Raw genomic sequence first — 18,962 nt, 5'->3', positions numbered from 1 at the left:
GAGCTTCTTTTCATGGTCCAGACCTGATTACCTTATGTGGAAATGATTCCCCCACTCCCACCCAGATTTTCCTCCTACCTTGCTTCCAGACAACCAAAGACAGGGAACACGCACAGCTCCCAAACCTGGGTAGAACACAGTTTTTGATTGTGTGAATGAAATCACTAGTGGGGCACACTGGTAAACTGGCCAGCTTTGGGGTATGAGTTAAGAAGGCAGTCTTTGGGGTTGGGGTTTGTTTGTTTGTTTGTTTGTTTGTTTGTTTGCATCTTCAGGAATTCTGGGTTTGGGGGCAGGCATGAATGTGGTTACTCAGGAAATGAAGGCAAGAATTTTAAGAGCCTGAGAGGAACTTGTTTTGTGACTCAGGTTACTTGAAGTCAGAGTCTGTGATAGCTTGATTGTTCTAATCATGGATTTCACAACATTTTCTGATAATTATGCAGAACAAACACAAATTCAATAACTAAAGTTCCACTTATGAAAATTCATCATATTTATAAATGTCTAATTTTAGAGCACAGCACTAAATTTTAGAGCACAGCACTAAGAGTGGTTGTGGGATGAACAGAACCTATTTTCATCTTTGGTGGACCTGCCCCAGGGTCTTACACTTTTGGACAGAGGTATTCACAAAGATGAGTAAGATCACAAATCAGAAAATAGGATTATGTCCCCAGCTAGCATTAGTAAATATATGTTCTGGGGTCAATTGTGATGTATAGCCAAGCGGCTGGAGGTTTTATACCGTGCCCAGGAGTAGGACAATGAGTATTTAATAAGGCACCCCACACCAAACTCATTGGTGATAGACTGTGCTACGACCACTAAAGGGGGTAAACACCATACGACCCCGGCAAACAAGGAAGGACACAAACTAGACGTGTTGGGAAGATGGACTTATTCAACTGCTTGCCTATCAATAAAGATTGTGAACTATATTGCTTGCCAAGCTAAGTACACCCACTTGCTATGGGAACTTCTGTATGACCAACGGGCCACATTGGATCACGAAACATTTCTGAAGAAATTCGAAGCTACCTTTTTACGTACCACTACGACAACAAGACAACAACAAGTTAATGCAAAGCACTTAGCTGAGTCCGAATCACGTGCTTTAACATCTGCAGTTGTTTTGAGGCATCACGCCTGGTTGAGGGCTACTCAACTACAACAAGATATGAAAGACCGCATTGAAGTTTTGCCTTTTGGAGGAAAAGGTCTATTTTCAGATGACACTGATACAACCATGGAGCAGTGGAAAAAATCCAAATAGACGGCATGCTCCTTCACGAACCAAAAATTTAGTTCTACGCGGTACCAGTCATATCAGAGGTACCAACCCTATCAAAAGAGGCAGGGTTACTATAGCCAACTGGAGCGAAGAGATTATAGGCGCCAGTACCAATGTTATAATTGACGTCAGTTCCAGCCACGGAACCGGTCTAACCAGCAAGGCCGCAATAAAGCGTCCCAGCAACCAAAACAGCAGCTTTGATCTGTTACAGAGCCCACTGACCGACAACGTCTTGGCCCCGAATCCCTGCGAGACATTCAACACCAACAAGAGCGCGAGGAAAAAGATCACCTTGTCGCCTGCCGGAAATACCATCAAACTGGCCAGTCATGCTCAAGCATGGCACTGCATAACATCAGACCGGTGGGTTTTACGAATAGTTTCGACAGGTTATGCTATAGAGTTCAAGGAGCTACCTCCATTCCAGGGGATGAGGTTCACACCAGATACTCCTGTCCTACGGGATGAGGTGCAGGAATTGCTACGGAAGGAGGCCATATCTCCAGTTCAGTGGTCTCAGGACCAATCGGGATTCTATTCCCGATACTTTCAGATTCCAAAGAAGGACGGTGGGATCCGTCCAATAATGGACTTATGCTGGCTCAATCAATTAATCGAAGTGCAAAAATTCCGCATGACAATGTTGCAAGGCATCCTTCCCCTGCTCCACGAGGAGGAATGGATTGCAACGCTCGATCTCAAGGATGCGTACTTCCATGTAGGCATACAGCAAAACCACTGAAAATATCTACGCTTCATCTTAGGGACGCAGATCTATCAGTACAATGTTCTGCCATTCGGACTAGTGACGGCGCCAAGAGTGTTCACAAAATGCATGGCAGTCATTGTGGTGCACCTAAGGGTTTTTGGCCTATCAGTATATCCGTACCTCGACGATTGGCTCCTGACAGCCAGATCCAGGGAGCAATTAATTTTGGACATAGAGATTATGAAATCTCTATTAATCGAATTGGGAATCCAGGTCAACTGGAAGAAATCTCATCTGAACCCAGCGCAAAGCCTACAATACATCGGAGCACGTCTAGATATGCTGCAGCAGATGGCGTATCTGCCAGAGAAACGGTACCTAAGAATTGCCGCCTTGGTATGAGGATTCCAAGTTACACCGCTACAGAGGGCGAGATCAATACAAGTTCTTCTGGGCCTGATGCCTTCATGCACCACTACAGTACCCTATGCAAAGTTAAGGATGTGCAAGTTACAGCTGTGGTTCCTCCGTCTTTTTCAACCGAAACACGATCCACAGACCAAACGGCTGCTACTGCCGCGAAAGGTTCTGCTATCGTTACGTTGGTGGACGAGAGAGACTCATCTCTTGAAGGGGGTGCCATTCAAGAACCCATTACCATCTTGTACCCTAACGACAGATGCATCCATGAGGGGCAGGGGGGGCTCACATGGGAGTCAGAAAGGCTCAGGGTCTGTGGAATCGAAAGGAAAGCGACATGCAAAATCCTAGAGCTACTAGCTGCATACAGGGCTTTGCTCACGTTGGGAAACGAACTTCGGGACACAGTGGTCCAACTACAGATGGACAACACCACAGCAATAGCCTATGTGAACAAACAAGGGGGCACAGTATCTTGTGCACTGTGCAACCTGTGCTTGCAGATATGGAATTGGTTTATTCCAAGCGGCCTCCACTTACAAGCAATACATATCAAGGGGAGTCTAAACTGTTTAGCAGATTCGTTAAGCAGGGAAATTGTACTGCATCAACACGAGTGGGAACTGCACACAGAGATCCTTCAGGATCTGTTCACAACCTGGGGGTGGCCGGAGGTGGATCTGTTTGCAACAGAACTCAACAGGAAATGCGATGCTTACTGTTCCAGAATGGGACTGGGCAGACATTCCAAGGGCGACGCCTTTCAGTTTCAATGGGTGAAGAGCTTCTTCTATATATATCCACCAACTCCGCTCCTTCCCAGGATCATGGCCAAACTCCTTCAGGAACGTACGTGGGCAATCGTGATTGCTCCCTGGTGGCCTCACCAGCCCTGGTTCACTCAGCTACTCAAACTCTCGAAGGGAATTTACAAACGCCTCCCCAAGTAGGAAGATCAACTTTCACAGAATCAGGGCCAGAGCCTCCACCCCAACCTGTCAGTACTAAACCTGACAGCTTGGAATATAGGTTTCTGAAGAAGATCCTTTTGAACACTCGTAGGGAATCTACGAGAAAGAACTACAATGCTAAGTAGCATAGACTTACCGCCTATGCGCGAGAACATCAATTTCAACCAAAGAAGGCTGAACTTAAGTAAGTGCTCCTTTATCTCACCTCATTGAAGAGAGTGGGGTTAGCTAATGTGTCCATAAAGGTTCGCATGGCAGCTTTGTCAGCATGGCACACAGGTTGGAATGGCAAGACTGTTTTCATGCATCCTAAATGCAAGGACTTCCTCAGAGGGATAAATAATCTTTACCCACCTGTTTGGCAGCCAGCTTAGAAATGGGGCCTCTCACTGGTGCTAGGGGCACTGACAGAAGCCCTTTTTGAGCCCATGGCCTCAGCGTCATTGAAGTTAACAGCTCTTAAGACTTTATTCTTAGTGGCAATAACCACAGCAAGAAGAGTGAGTGAACTCGGGGCCCTCCGGATTGATGAACCATACACTGTGATTCACCCCGACTGTGTGATAATGCGTTTAGACCCGGACTTCAGACCAAAGGTTATCACTGATTTCCACCTCAATGCAAATATAGTCTTGCCAACCTTCTTTTAGGATCCAGAGATGCAACGACAAAGCAATGCATTCTCTAGATGTAAGAAGGTTGCTACTGTACTATTTGAAAGCTACACAGCGAGTGCGTAAGATGAAACTTCTATTCGTTTGTGAAAAGTGCCGATATAGGGGACAGCCCCCATCCCACCAGAAGTTAGCTTTCTGGCTGGTGGATTAGATAAGGCAGGCTTATGAATTACAGAACGTTGATCCGCCCTCTAAAGTACGGGCACACTCCACCAGGGCATATGCAACCTCTGCAGCACACCTGTCGGGCATTAGATTTCAGGACATTTGTGTGGCAGCCACATGGGCGTCACACCAGACTTTCATCAAGCATTATGCTTTGGACATTAGATTAGCAGCTGCGGCTGAATTTGGATGGGCGGTTTTAAAGAGAATCCTACCGTAGCTTCATGCACCCAATCCATACTTAACAGCTTGTGATTCACCGAGTCCTTATGAATGTTGGAACCACTATCCAGATAAACAGGTTGCTTACCTGTAACAGGTGATCTGGTAGTGGTTCCATACATTCATAAGACCCGCCCGTCCATCCCCGCTGCATATTTGGGGTGAACAAGAGGATTAAGCTACGTTGATTGCTTAGCAACAATTTTCTATCTAACCTACTGTCTGACTCTACTAAAGATCATAGTGCCAGTCGTCCTCAGTCACACTGAATGGCATCAAGAAACTGAGGAAAGGGGGCACCAAGAAACTGAGGAAAGGGGACACCTAACCACCGTTTAAGGGTATTGCAGCCATGCACTGCCGGCGGTAGGGCGTCGCGAGGAGCTAGAGAATTCTATCCGAAGTATGGTCTGCGCAGGCGCAGAACCCAGTCCTTATGAATGTATGGAACCACTACCAGATCACCTGTTCCAGGTAAGCAACCTGTTTTTCTGGGGTCAATTGTGATGTATCATTAAAAAAAAAATAGTGTTTATGGTAACTGCTGCCAGGTTAGCTATAGCCAAGCAGTGGAAAAATCAGTACATGTCAATGGATATCTGGTATAAGAACTTATGGCATATCACGATTTCAGAAAAGTTAACCCATATTATTCAGTCCCATGCAAGCAGACCACAAATAACGTTTTTTATTTAATCTGTTAGATTTCATTCTTTACACCAATTGGAGAATTATGGTTGTTTTCTTCCCCCAGACATCATGAGAGTGTGAATGGATTGATGAATCGGGGTTTGTTGTATGATGTTTTGCTGTTTGTGTTTGGATCAATTTTTTCTGCAATGTAAATTTTGTTCTAATAAAGTTTTTATTAAATAAAAAACAAGGAAGAACTGCAAGTGAGTATGTACCTCCTAGGTACAAATGTGTATCTTTCTAATTGTCTACAGTTATTGATATGCTTCTACCTTTCTCTTTGTTCCTCAAATTTGAGGTCATTCTTTGTCTGTTATTATTTTCATCCAAAAATGCATATTTTCTGTTCTGTTCTTTTTTATCTTGCTTTGGGGGGAAATGTGTTTTTAAAAGTTCATGTTATTTTAAAAAAGCACAGCACTAATAAGTGCTGTGGTTGGTTGGAGGAGGCCGTGTGAGGCTAGTGGTCCAGTCTGGTCTCAGCTTCTCCCACCAGGATACTCTGTAGAGGAGCAGGTGAGGGGACGTGGGCGGGGAGGTGGAGTGGCTGTGGTCTATAAGGATAATATCTCCCATACCAGGGTCCCTGTTAGGGTATCAGACCATATTGAATGTGTGTACTTAGGTTTGGGGACCAGGGATAGATTGGGACTTCTGTTGGTGTACCGATCGCCTGGCTGCCCAACGGAATCCCTTACTGAGCTCAAGGACTTGGTTGTGGAACTTGTGTTGGAGTCTCACAGACTTTTGGTATTGGGGGACTTCAATGTTCACTTGGGGACCAATTTGTCCGGGGCAGCTCAGGAGTTCATAGTGGCCATGACAACTATGGGCCTATCCCAAACGGTCTCAGGATCGATCTATATTGCAGGTCACACTCTTGATATGGTCTTTTACTCTGATCAGGGTGGTGTTCTGTGGGTGGGGACTCCTGTGATTTCCCCATTGTCATGGAGGGATTCAATGTTGGCTTTGCCGGTAATCCTGTTGATACCCTGGTTGAGAATTGGAACAACTTGCTCACCAGGGCAGCAGACACGATTGCTCCTAAGCGTACCCCCCGACCTGCTTCAAAATTGGCCCCTTGGTATACGGAAGATCTACAGGGGCTGAAGCAGCAAGGTAGGCAACTGGAGCGCAAGTGGAGAAAGACTCGAATCAAATCCGACAGATTACGACATAGATCACATTTAAAGATCTATGCTCAGGCAATACATGTGGTAAAGAAACGGTTCTTTTCTGCCCATATTGCCTCTGCGAGTTCATGTCCAGCGGAGTTGTTCAGGGTTGTGAGGGGACTAATATCTGCTCCCCCTCCCTTGAACCAGAATTTGGAGTCATCAGTTACCCGCTGCGATGTGTTTAATGAATTTTTCACAGATAAAATCTCTCGGATTCGGGCCGACTTAGATGGAGACTCCACAATTAATTTGATGTCTAAACTGGAGGTTTCCAACAACTCCACTTATGCGATTTGACTGGATTGGTTTCAGTTTGTGACTCCTGAGGATGTGAACAAGCTGCTTGGAGTGATGAGGCCTACCACTTGTTCTCTTGACCTTTGTCCAATATGGCTTGTTCTATCTAGCAGGGAGGCTGTTGTAGGCAGCCTGGTGGAAATCATAAATGCTTCTCTGAGGGAGGGCAGTATGCCTCCTTGTCTTAAGGAGGCAATTAGACTTCTTCTAAAGAAGCCTGTATTAGATCCCTCAGAGGTGAGCAATTATAGGCCTGTTTCCAACCTCCCATGGCTGGGCAAGGTAATTGAGAGGGTGGTGGCCTCTCAGCTCCAGGCGGTCTTGGAGGAAACTGATTATCTAGATCCATTTCAAACTGGTTTTCAGGCATACAATGGGGTGGAGACTGCCTTGGTCGGCCTGATGGATGATCTCCAATTGGCAATGGACAGAAGAAGTGCGACTCTGTTGGTCCTTTTGGCTCTCTCTGCGGCTTTCGATACTATCGACCATAGTATCCTTCTGGAACATCTGAGGGTGTTGGAGGTGGGAGGCACTGTTTTACAGTGGTTCCGTTCCTACCTCTCGGACAGATTCCAGATGGTGTCAATTGGAGACTGTTGCTCTTCAAAATCTGAGCTTAAGTATGGTGTCCCTCAAGTCTCCATACTCTCTCCAGTGCTTTTTAACATCTACATGAAACCGCTGGGAGAGATCATCAGGGGATTTGGAGCCAGGTTTTACCAATATGCTGATGACACCCACATCTACTTCTCCATGTCAGCTTCTTCAGGAGCTGGCATATCCTCCCTAGATGCCTGCCTGAAAGCAGTAATGGGCTGGATGTGGGAGAATAAACTGAAGCTGAATCCAGATAAGACAGAGGTACTTATTGTGTGGAGTCAGAACTCTAGAGACAATTTTAATCTACCTGTTCTAGATGGGGCCACACTTCCCCAAAAGGAACAGGTTCGCAGTCTGGGGGTACTTCTGGATTCACATCTCTCTCTGGTTTCTCAGGTTGAGGCGGTGGTCGGACTCAGGGGTGCTTTCTATCAGCTCCAGCTGATACACCAGCTGCGCCCGTTTCTCGAGATCAATGACATCAAAACAGTGGTATATTTGTTGGTAACCACCAGACTTGACTTCTGTAATGCACTCTACATGGGGCTGCCTTTGTACATAGTCCAGAAACTTCTGTTGGTTCAGAATGTGGTAGCCAGGTTGGTCTCTGGGTCATCTTGGCGAAACCACATTACTCTTTTGCTGATGGAGCTACACTGGCTGCCAATAGGTTTCAGGGCAAAATACAAAGTGCTAGTTATAACTTATAAAGCCCTGAACAGCTTTGGCTCTGGGTATTTAAGAGAGCGTCTTCTTCACTATGAACCCCACTGCCCATTGAGGTCATTTGAGAAGGCCCGTCTCCAGTTACTGCCAACTTGTCTGGTGGCTACACAGAGACAGGCCTTCTTGGTTGCTGCCCCGAGATTGTGGAATGCGCTCCCTACTAAGATATGATCTTCCCCATCTCTGGCAAATTAAAAAAAAATAAAAATCTGAAAACCCATCTTTTCAACCAAGCTCTCTCAGCTTTTAAAAATTTGTTGGTTTTAATTTTGTGATTGATTTTAAATTGTTGAATTGTTTTAACTTTTTATGTGTTTTAATTGTTTTATGTTAATTGCCCAGAGACAAAAGTTTGGGCGGTATATAAATTTGATAAATAAATAAATAAAAGTATTAGTCATATTTGTCTGATGATTCACCTTTTACTACGTATATTAATAAATGTTGAATGTATTAGTACTTTTGTATTTTTCAGTGAAATGTCATTTCCTTAACTGATTATTTACATTATTCATGACATTCATAACATGTGTTGTTCTTGTCAACTGTGTGTTTATGACTTTGAACAAATTGCCACAAGATAACAACATCACTGAGTAAGTATTACTGTAAACTTTTATGCACTCCCCTCAAACAATTGTAAACTGATCTATTGGACTGAATTAGGCAGCATTGCAAGACTGTAACTAGGAAAAACTGTAGTGTGATATGGGAGCTACATGACAATGAAATGTAGGTTGCATTGTAGCTTCTGATAATCTTTAGCAGGAGACAGACAATGGCTTTTAAAGGCAAAACTGAATGAGACATTGGAGGGCCATGATTTGATCTGTCTTTTAAAAACCTCTTTTAAAAACAGCTTGTGTGTGGGATTAGGACTATGGTTCTGGGGAAGAGCAGCACTAACTGTTTCCTGTGTCATTTCCTGATGTAACCCCACTTACCTTGCTATTTATCTCACCAGGGGAAACTTATAATCTGGATCGTGATCCGTTTCAGCCATGAGAATGGGTTCTGTGCCTGTGCTGGACCTTTCAGGCAGAATTGACTAGCTCCTCAAAGCGATTAACCCCCACCCCCACCCCCCGTTGCATGTGGTGCATTTCCTCAGTTTGGGTGGGCTAGTGTTTTCTCCTCAGTTCCTTTCTGATCTCAGACAGTTAACTTCTCGGACCGGAACAGTTTTCTGTTAGAAAAAAGGTAAAAAGATTAGTTAATAACGTGTTACCACCTTGGGCTGGACCAGACAATTCTTATTCTAAATCCCTTAACTTTGACGAAAATGAACAAACATTTTATTCGGCTAAGACTTTGGATGGACTCGGACTTCGAACATACGCTTGAGTATTTTAAATCCTTATTTCCCAATCCCATAATGGATACAAAAATGACTTTTAAATGCTGCATTCACTGCAACGCTAAACTCCCATCAGCAGGTGATCATGACTTGTGTTTACTTTGTTTGAGTGAAGAGCACAATACTTCCACCTGTAAGATCTGTTTAACTTCCTCTCACCAAACAAGAAAGAACAGAGTGCTACGACTGAGGGCAGTTCATTATGATGAAGTGCTTTGCCCTAGCACCACAATACCAAAATCTCCCATGCCCTCGACATCGGGAAAATTAAGTCAGCATCGAGCACGGTACTGAAGTCAGTTGTCAAGGACTTCTGCCGCACATTCTAAATCCTCGACCCAGACTTCTGCGGCAACTTTTACCAAACCGCTTTTGGAGTCTTCCTGTCAGAAGAAACATAAGTCCCAGCATTGAGGCTTTGATGCCAATGGGCAGCCCCCTCACATGAGGCACTGGCTGAAAAGTTTGAAGACCTCCACTGAGACTACGTCCCATGCTTCTCTTTCTCCGAAGGCGCTCCAGTCAGTGCCCGCAATGCCTTATCCCTGTCTTGCGATCCTTGATGTTGTGATCCTGGATTCGACACCGAGCTTTGACATCTGCGTCGACATCGAGGGCAATACTACAACATACTCCGCTCGCCATCAAGAGCGTTCCCTTTCACTGGCCTCAACGCCGAGGCAGTCACCTTCTCCAGCGGTTCACCCAATTTCACAAGCTTCTCGTCCTTCACCAATTTCCTTTCACACCTATTTATTTATTTATTTATTTATTTATATTCGAATTCTATTCTGCCCTTCCAAAAATGGCTCAGGGCAGTTTACACAGAGAAATAATAATTAAATAAGATAAGATGGATTGTCCCTAAAGGGCTCACAATCTAAAAAGTAACATAAGATAGACACCAACAACAGTCACTGCAGCTACTGTGCTGGGGGTGGATAGGGCCAGTTATTCTCCTCCTGCTAAATAAAGAGAATCACCACGTTAGAAGGTGCCTCTTTGCCAAATTAGTAGAGTTAGCAGGTCGAAGACAATGACATGGAAGCCATCTTGGGACTGGGTGATGCCCAATGATTATTGAACTTACTAGACTTGAGCGAAAGCATGCCTTCGAGCTCCACCATTTATGGGTTTTTGAACCATAGGCTAAATACCGAGGACAATGGCATAGCTTTGTTGAGGATGATGGCATAACTTTGTTGATGCTGAAGACGCCAGGGGCTTTGATTTTGTCAGCCTTTCCACACAGCAAGCTGACTGTCAACACCACAACCTACAAGCCCACATGTCTGGAGGGCAGCCGGAGAATACGTAACCACTCAAGGTTTACTTCTTGAGAGGGGGGTGGCAGAGATGCTGCATACTTTCCTTCCCCAGGACTGCTGTCGTAAATCTGTTAGCTCGGCTAACCCAACAGGATTTACAACCCCCTTCAGCACTAGGGATGTGCACGAACCGGTTCAGAGACCATGTTGGAGGCCTCCGAACCGGTTCGGAAACGGACCGGTCCGGCGGTCCGGCACTGCGGGGGGTCTACCTTTTAAGGGCGGGGGGTAGAACCTACCCCTCCCGCCACTCTTCCCCCTCCGGTGCTGCGTTTTAAATCGAAGTTTTCGGGGCGGCAGCGTTCCTCCCTGCCGCCCCTGCCCCCGTCGTTGCCCGGAAGATGCAGTAATACAAGCACGCGTTGCGGTGCGTGTGTGCCTGTCGCCGGCGCGTGCATGGCGACAACGGGCGCGCATGCGTGCTTGTATTACTGCATCTTCCGGGCAACGACGGTGGCAGGGAGGAACGCTGCCGCCCCGAAAACTTCGATTTAAAATGCAGCACCGGAGGGGGAAGAGCGGCGGGAGGGGTAAGTTCTACCCCCCGCCCTTAAAGGTAGACCGCCCCCCTCGTGCCGGTCCGGACCAGTCTGGACCCTTGCACATCCCTATTCAGCACTCCCCGGTGAGTTAACAGAAAGTGGCAGCGGAACTGCACGAGTGAAAAATAAAAGGCTCACAAAGAAAACAGGAAATGAATTCAGTCCCCTGAACTGCACTAGGTACCCCCCTCTAACAATAACTGAGTAATAAGTGAAAGAAAACATCGAGCAAAGGAATGAAAATAGCAAAGGACGACAGAAGCAAGGAATTAACAGAACAAAGCAGGAAAGCACAAACAAGGCAAACTAGAACTCGGACAAAGTTTTGGTATTCAAATAACACACTGTCTATTGCAGCCAGTGAAACGTTGCAAACAGCCCTGAGCAATTGAGAGAGTACCAAATATATAGGGTTCAAGAGAATCAGCAGCAAATCAGGCTTCTCTGAGTCAGCACTTCGGCTTCCTCTCTAGTGATCTCCTGCACCTGCGTGACTTCCACTGAGCCTCCCTCTTGAGCTGTCTTCTCAAGACAGGTGAAATCCCAGGCTCCTCCCCATCAGAAATCATGTCTGGCAGCTGTTGCGAATCCTCAGCTGCAGAGGCGTATCTAGGGAAAATAGCGCCTAGGGCAAACACTGAAATTGCACCCCCTGTCCAAGCATCTGACACCCATCTTTCAGATAACTTTACCATAATATTAGCTGAAAAATACAAGTCAGGCTCATTAATCTTTTAATATTTCAAAAACTATTTAGCAGTGGACTTAGCCAGACCAAAAAATGCTGGAAAACTACAAATTTCAGTATGTGGGGGCTCATGAAATACCCAAATACTATGTGGAGGTGTACTTGGAAAACTAAACAGAAGTGCCTGTCTAATTCTCTACTATGCATTGTAGCATCACCATTACATAAGTTTTTAAAATCAATGGAGAATTTGACTTTTCCCAGATACTCTGAAAATAATTAAAGGATATGCAGAGTAAACTGTCACTGCTTGGAATATATTCTAGTCTTTCAGAAAGACAGTTAAAATGAGAGAAAGAGAGCAAGAAACTCCCAGTGGGCCTTAATATTAAGGGTTTCACACTGATTCAAAGACAAACTCACCATTAATAGCCATATTAGCAAGACATCACATTTAACTCACTTATCACAAGAAGCAAAGTAAGAGCAAATGAATACAATCCTAGCTCTTAAGAATCAGCTCAGTATTCACAAGCCCTGATTCTCTGTACATAGTGCCAATCTGAATATGTGTACAGTGTCTTATATTATATATTTATTATTATTTTTACCCGTAGCCCCTTTGGGGGGCTTCCTAAAGGCTGGGGGGGTTTGCAAAGATTCCCCCTCACCCCGCTGGCCTCTAGGGCCTCGCAGGGACCATTTGAGCATGTGCAGTGGCCGTTTTTAAAAATAATCTTCTTCTTTTTTTAAAGGCCACTGAAAACAAAATGGCCACTGCACATGCTCAAATGGCCTCTGCAAAGCTTGGCATGACCTAGAGCCTCACAGAGGCCATTTGAGCATGCACGGTGGCCATTTTGTTTTTGGCAGCCATTTTTTTAAAAAAAATTAATTTTACAAAATGGCAACCCCTTCAAGTGGCGCCCGGGGCACGTGCCCTGCCTGCCCTACCCCTAGATATGCCCCTGAGAGTCTGGGCTCCCTTCCAAGTCCTGTTGCTGTGCCTCTGAGCCCTCACCAGCAGGCAAATCCTCCCGTTCCTGCCCTGACTCCTCTGAGTCAGAAGTCTGAGCCATGACACCTTCCTTCAGACTACCAAGATTACAAACTTTGGAAGGCTCGACATTAGCTGTTGACATCGATGGTTCCAACAGCACCCAAGTCATTCCTCCTCCGGAACTGCCTGCCCCAATCACGTTGGTGATCTTAACATAAACTCAAGTTACCACGTTGCTGATGCTGACTCTGGTTCTGACTTTGATATTGACGCAGGTTACCCCTCCAATTCTAGAAACTGACACAGTACCGAAAAGTCCAATCTTACTTTCCTGCATGTCCACTTAGACCACGGAGATGTCTCGGTCTCAACTCCTTAAAAGCCAAACAACCCAAACTACAGTCCTTGACACGACTTCCTCCACCACGCAAACAGTGTCCAAAAAGAAGGTCCCTGCCCCTTCTGGACCTCACACCGTGATACTAACAGAGGATTAGGACTCTGACTCTTCCAGTTCTTCAACTTCGTCCGATCATTCTGATGATCCGCATCTCAAGATGGTACCCTCCAACAATGTTTTTTTGAATGAAGAGATGTGGTTGTACCATTGACAAATCTCTGAAATGGCACTGGCACTTGGACTGGAACTAAAAAAGAAAAAGCAACCTCTCGACATAGAGGATCCACTTTACAAGTTCCTCAACTGCACAGCTTCGACCCAGTCAGTACATCTTCCTATCCTGCCAGTTATATCCACAGCGGCCAAATCTGCATGGCAAACCCTGCAAACTTTGGCTCCGACCTCTAAGCATCTGGAGAATTTGTATAGGATTCAGGAAGATGAGGATGATTTCCTCCTGAAACATCCCCCAAAAAACTCAATTGTGGTAGATTGTGCATCTTCCTCTAAATCTGGTAGATGGCACACTACCTCAGGGGACAAAGAGGGTTGCAAGTTAGATGTCTTAGGACGAAAAACTTATCCCGTGTATTGTCTGGGAGTAAAAATTGCTAATTTATGTGGCCTGCTTTGCCAAATATACACACTCTTCTAACAACAAGTTGACCTTTCGCCAGAGGAGTTCTTGGCAAAGTTTAATGACATACATACCAGAGTGACACTTCTTACTCGCCAACATTTGGCCAATGCCAAGCACTTAGTGGAGACAGAGTCTTGAACTCTAGCGGGAGCTATTGCACTGAGGAGGCATGCCTGGCTATGGTCTACCACGCTGCAGCCCGACATAGGGACAGAGTAGAAAATTTGCCCTTCCATGGGAAGGGTCTTTTCTGTGAGACAACAGATGTCGCTATGGTCAGATGTCATTAAAAAGTCAGTCAATGGCAAAAACATTTTCGACACCTGCTCAATCATCATGTCTAAGTACTGCCAATAAGGCCGATGGCAATATTTATATAAACAATCCGACAAGAGGGACTTCTGCAAACCTTATCAGTGTTTCAGGAGAAAACCTCCTAACCAGAAGTAAAGGGCCTCACTGCCCTAAACCTGCTGATTCCAACAAGCAGCATCTTTGATCAGGGGGCCAGTCCACTGATTCACCTTACCCAAGAGTCTCTACCATCTACCTTACTTTGAAAAACCTTCATAGCCACCTCCAACATCAGGCTGGTGAGTCATGCCTTCGCATGGCGCAACATAACATCAGATTTTTGGGTCCTTCGCATAATCCAAATGGGCTATGCCACAGAGTTTGAGACCCTTCCGGCATTCGTTGGGATCAAGTACAGGCCTGCATCCCCACTACTGATGGATGAAGTTCAGACTCTCTTGGACAAGGGGGTAATATCGCCTGTTCGGTGGACAGTTCACTGGCAGGGGTTTTACTCCCATTTCTTCCAGATCCCCAAACAAAATGGGGGACTGAGGTCAATAATGGACCTACAGTGGCTGAACCATCATGTAGATGTGTGCAAGTTTCACATGGTGACACTGCAGAGCATCGTTCCTCTTCTCCACGAGGAGGAATGGTTCGCAGCGTTGGATCTCCCGGATGCGTACTTCCACATCAGGATCCAAACCAACCACAGACAATACCTACAGTTTACGGTGGGTCATCATGTCTACCAATACAATGTCCTACCTTTTGTGTTGGCAATGGCTCCCCGTGTATTTACGAAATGCATGGCCATCATTGTCGCTCACCTTTGAACACAAGGCATAGCCATTTTCTCCTACCTAGACAACTGGCCTTTGACAGGCAGACAAAAAAGCAAATTCGATTTGCAGGTGTTGACAGTCCTGAATTTACTCAAAGAACTGGGCATTCAAGTCAACTAGTCAAAATCCAGACTGGAGCCAGCCAAGCGCATGGACTCCATAGGGGCAGTCCTCGATGCACAGTTGCAATGTGCATTCCTTCCTGAGGAGCACTTCCTCCACATCAAGACACTCGTAACTTCATTCATGGGCCAACCCACACAAAATGCCCATGAAGTACAGAAGCTGCTGGGACTCATGGCTTTGTGCAACTCCACTGTGCCAGGCTGTGTCTCCTACGTTTCCAACTTTGGTTTCTCTCCATGTTTTATCCAAATGTAGACATTACACAGATGCTAATAGCAATCCTAGTGTCCCTACGATGGTGGACAAAACAGATCAACCTGCTGTCTGGAGCCCCGTTCCAGGTATCCCAACCTTCTGCACGGTTCATGACGGATGCATCCTTATGCGGCTGGGGAGCCCATTGCAGGGATCTTTGAGCTCAGGGACTATGGTCTCCAAGCCAATGCCAGATGCACATCAACTTCTTGGCGCTCCTGGTGGTGTTGCAGGCTCTCAAATCCTTTCAGCCATCCCTGGCAAGTGAGCACATCCAAGTCAGCCTAGACAACACTACGGCTATCTCCTACTTAAACCACCAGGGAGGGACAGTGTCCTGCTCCCTCTGCATGCTCAGCCTGCAAATTTGGAACTGGGCCATACCATGACAGATAGGCCTGGTTGCAATCCACATCAAAGGAGTGGAGAACACCTTGGCGGACCATCTCAGCAGGTCCTCATTTTATCCGCAGCAACACAAATGGGAGATCAACCTTTATTATTTATTGCATTTCTATACCGCCTAGTACAGAAATCTCTTTAATACCTCTGTCTGTTGTTACGGGCCTGGGGTACACCAGAAATCAACCTGTTTGCTATGCCCACAAACAAAAAGTGTCCCCAGTATTGCTTGAGGGCAAGCATCAGTCAAGGCTCCAGAAAAGATGCTTTGCAGTTTGACTGGGGTCGATGGTTTCTATACATCTTTCCACCCTACCCTCTGCTAAACATGGTACTAGTGAAAATCCTTCAGGAGTTTGCAGACTGCATCTTGATTGCTCCATGGTGGCCCTGGCAGACATAGTTTCAACAGGCACTCAGACTGTCGAAGGGTCGCCACAGGCATCTGCCCCAACGTGAGGATCTTCTCCTACAAGAAAACGGAAGGCTACACCACCCCGACCTAAAAACTCTAAACTTGACTGCGTGGAGGATAAACTCTTGACTGACATCCTCCTTAATGACCGAAAGAAATCTACTCGTGTAAACTACAACAGCAAGTGGAAGCAGTTCAGACTTTATGCTCAGGAACACCGTTTCCTGCCTAGTGCTGCTACTTCCTGAGAAGTCTTGCTCTATCTCACATTTCTGAAACACAGTAACCTGGCCAATGTCTCCATCAAAGTACACCTGGCTGCTCTCTCTCCTTGCCATCCCAAATGGGATGGTAAAATCGTCTTCTCTCATCTGGACTCGAAATGATTCCTTAAAGGGTTAAACAACGTTTACCTGCCTATCCAGCGTCCCACTGACCAATGGAGCCTATACCTCGTCCTTTCAGCCCTGACGGAGCCTCCATTTGAGCCCATGGCCAGGGCACCTTCAAAATTGGTGACTCGCAAGATGGCCTTTTTGTTAGCCATAACGTTGGCTCACTGTGTCAGCAAGTTCATTATGTATAAATGTCCCCTATGCAAAATTCCATGAGGACAAAGTTGTGCTTCACATTGACCCCGAATTCAGGCCCAAAGTGGCCTCTGACTTGCACATTAATAGCGACATAGTCTTACCTACTTTCTTCCAGAATCCCACAATGCCTCTCGAGCGCTTGCTGCATTCCCTGGATGTGAGACGTGCTCTCCTCTTCTACTTGAAACTGACCAAGCCCTATAGAAAGACAAAATGGCTTTTTGTGAGTTACAAGGATAACATGAAAGGTTGCCAAATATCAAGATGGAGACTCTTGCACTGGATCATGTAGTTGATTTTTTTTGGCTTACAAGCACCAAAAAGTGGGCCCTCCAAAGTCTATACGGGCCCACTTTACTAGGGCTTATGCTACCTCTGCTGCCCACATGGCAGGAATCAGGTTCAGGGACATCTACACTGCAGCTACTTGGGCCTCTGATCATACCTGTCAAGCATTATGCCTTGGACCTTTGCTCTGTAGCTCAGGACAACTTCGGGATGAATGTGCTGAAAAGGGTCTTACCTTAAACATACTATGCCCACCTCCAGACTGACAGCTCGTTAGTCCCCCATTCATATGACTGCAATGGATCATGATCCAGATAAACAGGTTGCTCTCCTGTAACCATTGATCTGGTAGTGATCTGTTGCAGTCATAAGATCCTCCTGCTGGCCCCACTGCCGTATGCGAAGTATCAAAATGTATGTTTGCAGAGTAAAAGAGACACTACTTACCTTGTGGAACTGTACACTGCTGCCATACAATATTTGGACTCCACTGTCGGTCCTCCAGGAACTGAGTAAAAAACGCTAGCCTGCCCAAACTGAGGAAATGCACCACGTGCAAGGGGCAGGGCTAAAAGCTTTGGGGAGCTAGTCAATTCTGCCTGAATGGTCCTGCACAGGCACAGAACCCATTGTTATGATTGCAATGGATCATGACAAGATCATTGGTTACAGGTAAGCAACCTGATTTTAGGGGCATCCATAAATTTTCCAGGATAGGTCAAATAGCAACCTAGGGAAGGTGATTTACATTATGAAAGTAATACAGGTAAAAGAGTTAAAATGCCTCTTCCCCCAGCACTGTGGTCCTGAGATGAATGCTCCTTCAGCTGCTTTAATTAGAAAAAACATTATGGGAAATTTGATCACAGATTTTCACTCTCTCATCCAGTTTGGCCCTAAAACCGTTGAAGATAACAGAGAGAATTGTTGCAAATGGATACTTATTTATTTTGTTTCAAGTAGTAGTATGAAACCCCACAAAACCTATTTGACCAGAGTGAACAGTGAGACAAAAAAGAAAAAGAAAAAAGTGCTTATTCCATAATCAGCAGTGGCTTATTGCATCATATTAAACTCTCTGGATAAACTGTTGTCTGCCTCCAGACTTTGAGAATCCTTGTATTGACTATAAAATGCCAAGAGCCAGTTTGGTGCAAGAAGCATTTAATGAGGTTGCAAGAGAATCAAAGGGGCTATTCACACACACAGGCAAACCGGGGCTAGGAAAGCCCAGCCCGGCTTTGCTTGCAGGCGTGAACTGCTGGGAATTGCACGGCTCCTGGCAGCAGCACGGTGGCAAACCCTGTCGGGTGCCTCAGCTATTAACCACAGTTTAACCTGGGCTAATGTATCCTGTGTCAGTGCCACACGGCTCTGTGCTGCATCGGCACACAAGTATCCTTCCGACTGGCATTGTGAGGCTCCCCATAATGCACAACACGCTCACACAGTGCATTATGGAGCTTCTGGGGGCTTCCCAGCCCCAGAAACTCTCTGCTGCCAGCAGGAGCTGGGAATCGTCTGGGAAAGAGATCTGCTCGCTCACCAAGGGAGAGATTATCATCTGCAGGGGAAGTAAGTGTTTTGAGGCTTTCTCTTCTCACCCTTTTGGAGCCCTTTCTCTGATCGTGAGAAAGGGCTCAAAATGTAAGTGCAATCCAGCCACATTGTACTCTTCTGGGTGCAATCCCGCCAAACCGCAGACACCTTAAGCTCTATTGATTTCAGTGGGAGGGTTAACCGTACACTTAATTCTCTTCTTTTGAAATCATTGGGACTTAAAAGTGCTTTATTTATTTTATTTTATTTAACGTATTTATATACT

The 18,962-nt window shown here is 45.8% G+C and overlaps 1 protein-coding gene across 17 annotated transcripts in view; it reads left to right on the top strand.

Annotated features, from left to right (window-relative positions):
* The window catches only part of LOC128332064 (sodium channel protein type 5 subunit alpha-like), a 205,676-nt gene that overhangs the window by 29,889 nt on the left and 156,825 nt on the right, over positions 1 to 18,962 (top strand). For 16 of the 17 annotated variants that reach the window (XR_008310543.1, XR_008310542.1, XM_053266305.1 and 13 more), the window contains one exon: positions 8,470 to 8,557. Coding sequence is in view for 14 of the 17 variants with exons in the window: in XM_053266305.1 (XP_053122280.1) it covers positions 8,470 to 8,557 (88 nt within the window). In the remaining 3 variants the exon portion in view is untranslated. Of the gene's footprint in view, positions 1 to 8,469; positions 8,558 to 18,962 lie in introns of those variants that run through there. The other variant, XM_053266316.1, reaches the window with a different exon arrangement.

The sequence above is a fragment of the Hemicordylus capensis genome, chromosome 6 (genome assembly GCF_027244095.1).
Source record: "Hemicordylus capensis ecotype Gifberg chromosome 6, rHemCap1.1.pri, whole genome shotgun sequence".
NCBI lineage: Eukaryota > Metazoa > Chordata > Lepidosauria > Squamata > Cordylidae > Hemicordylus > Hemicordylus capensis.
The sequence above is the reverse complement of the archived record's forward strand: the minus strand, read 5'-3'. Positions and strand labels throughout refer to the sequence as shown.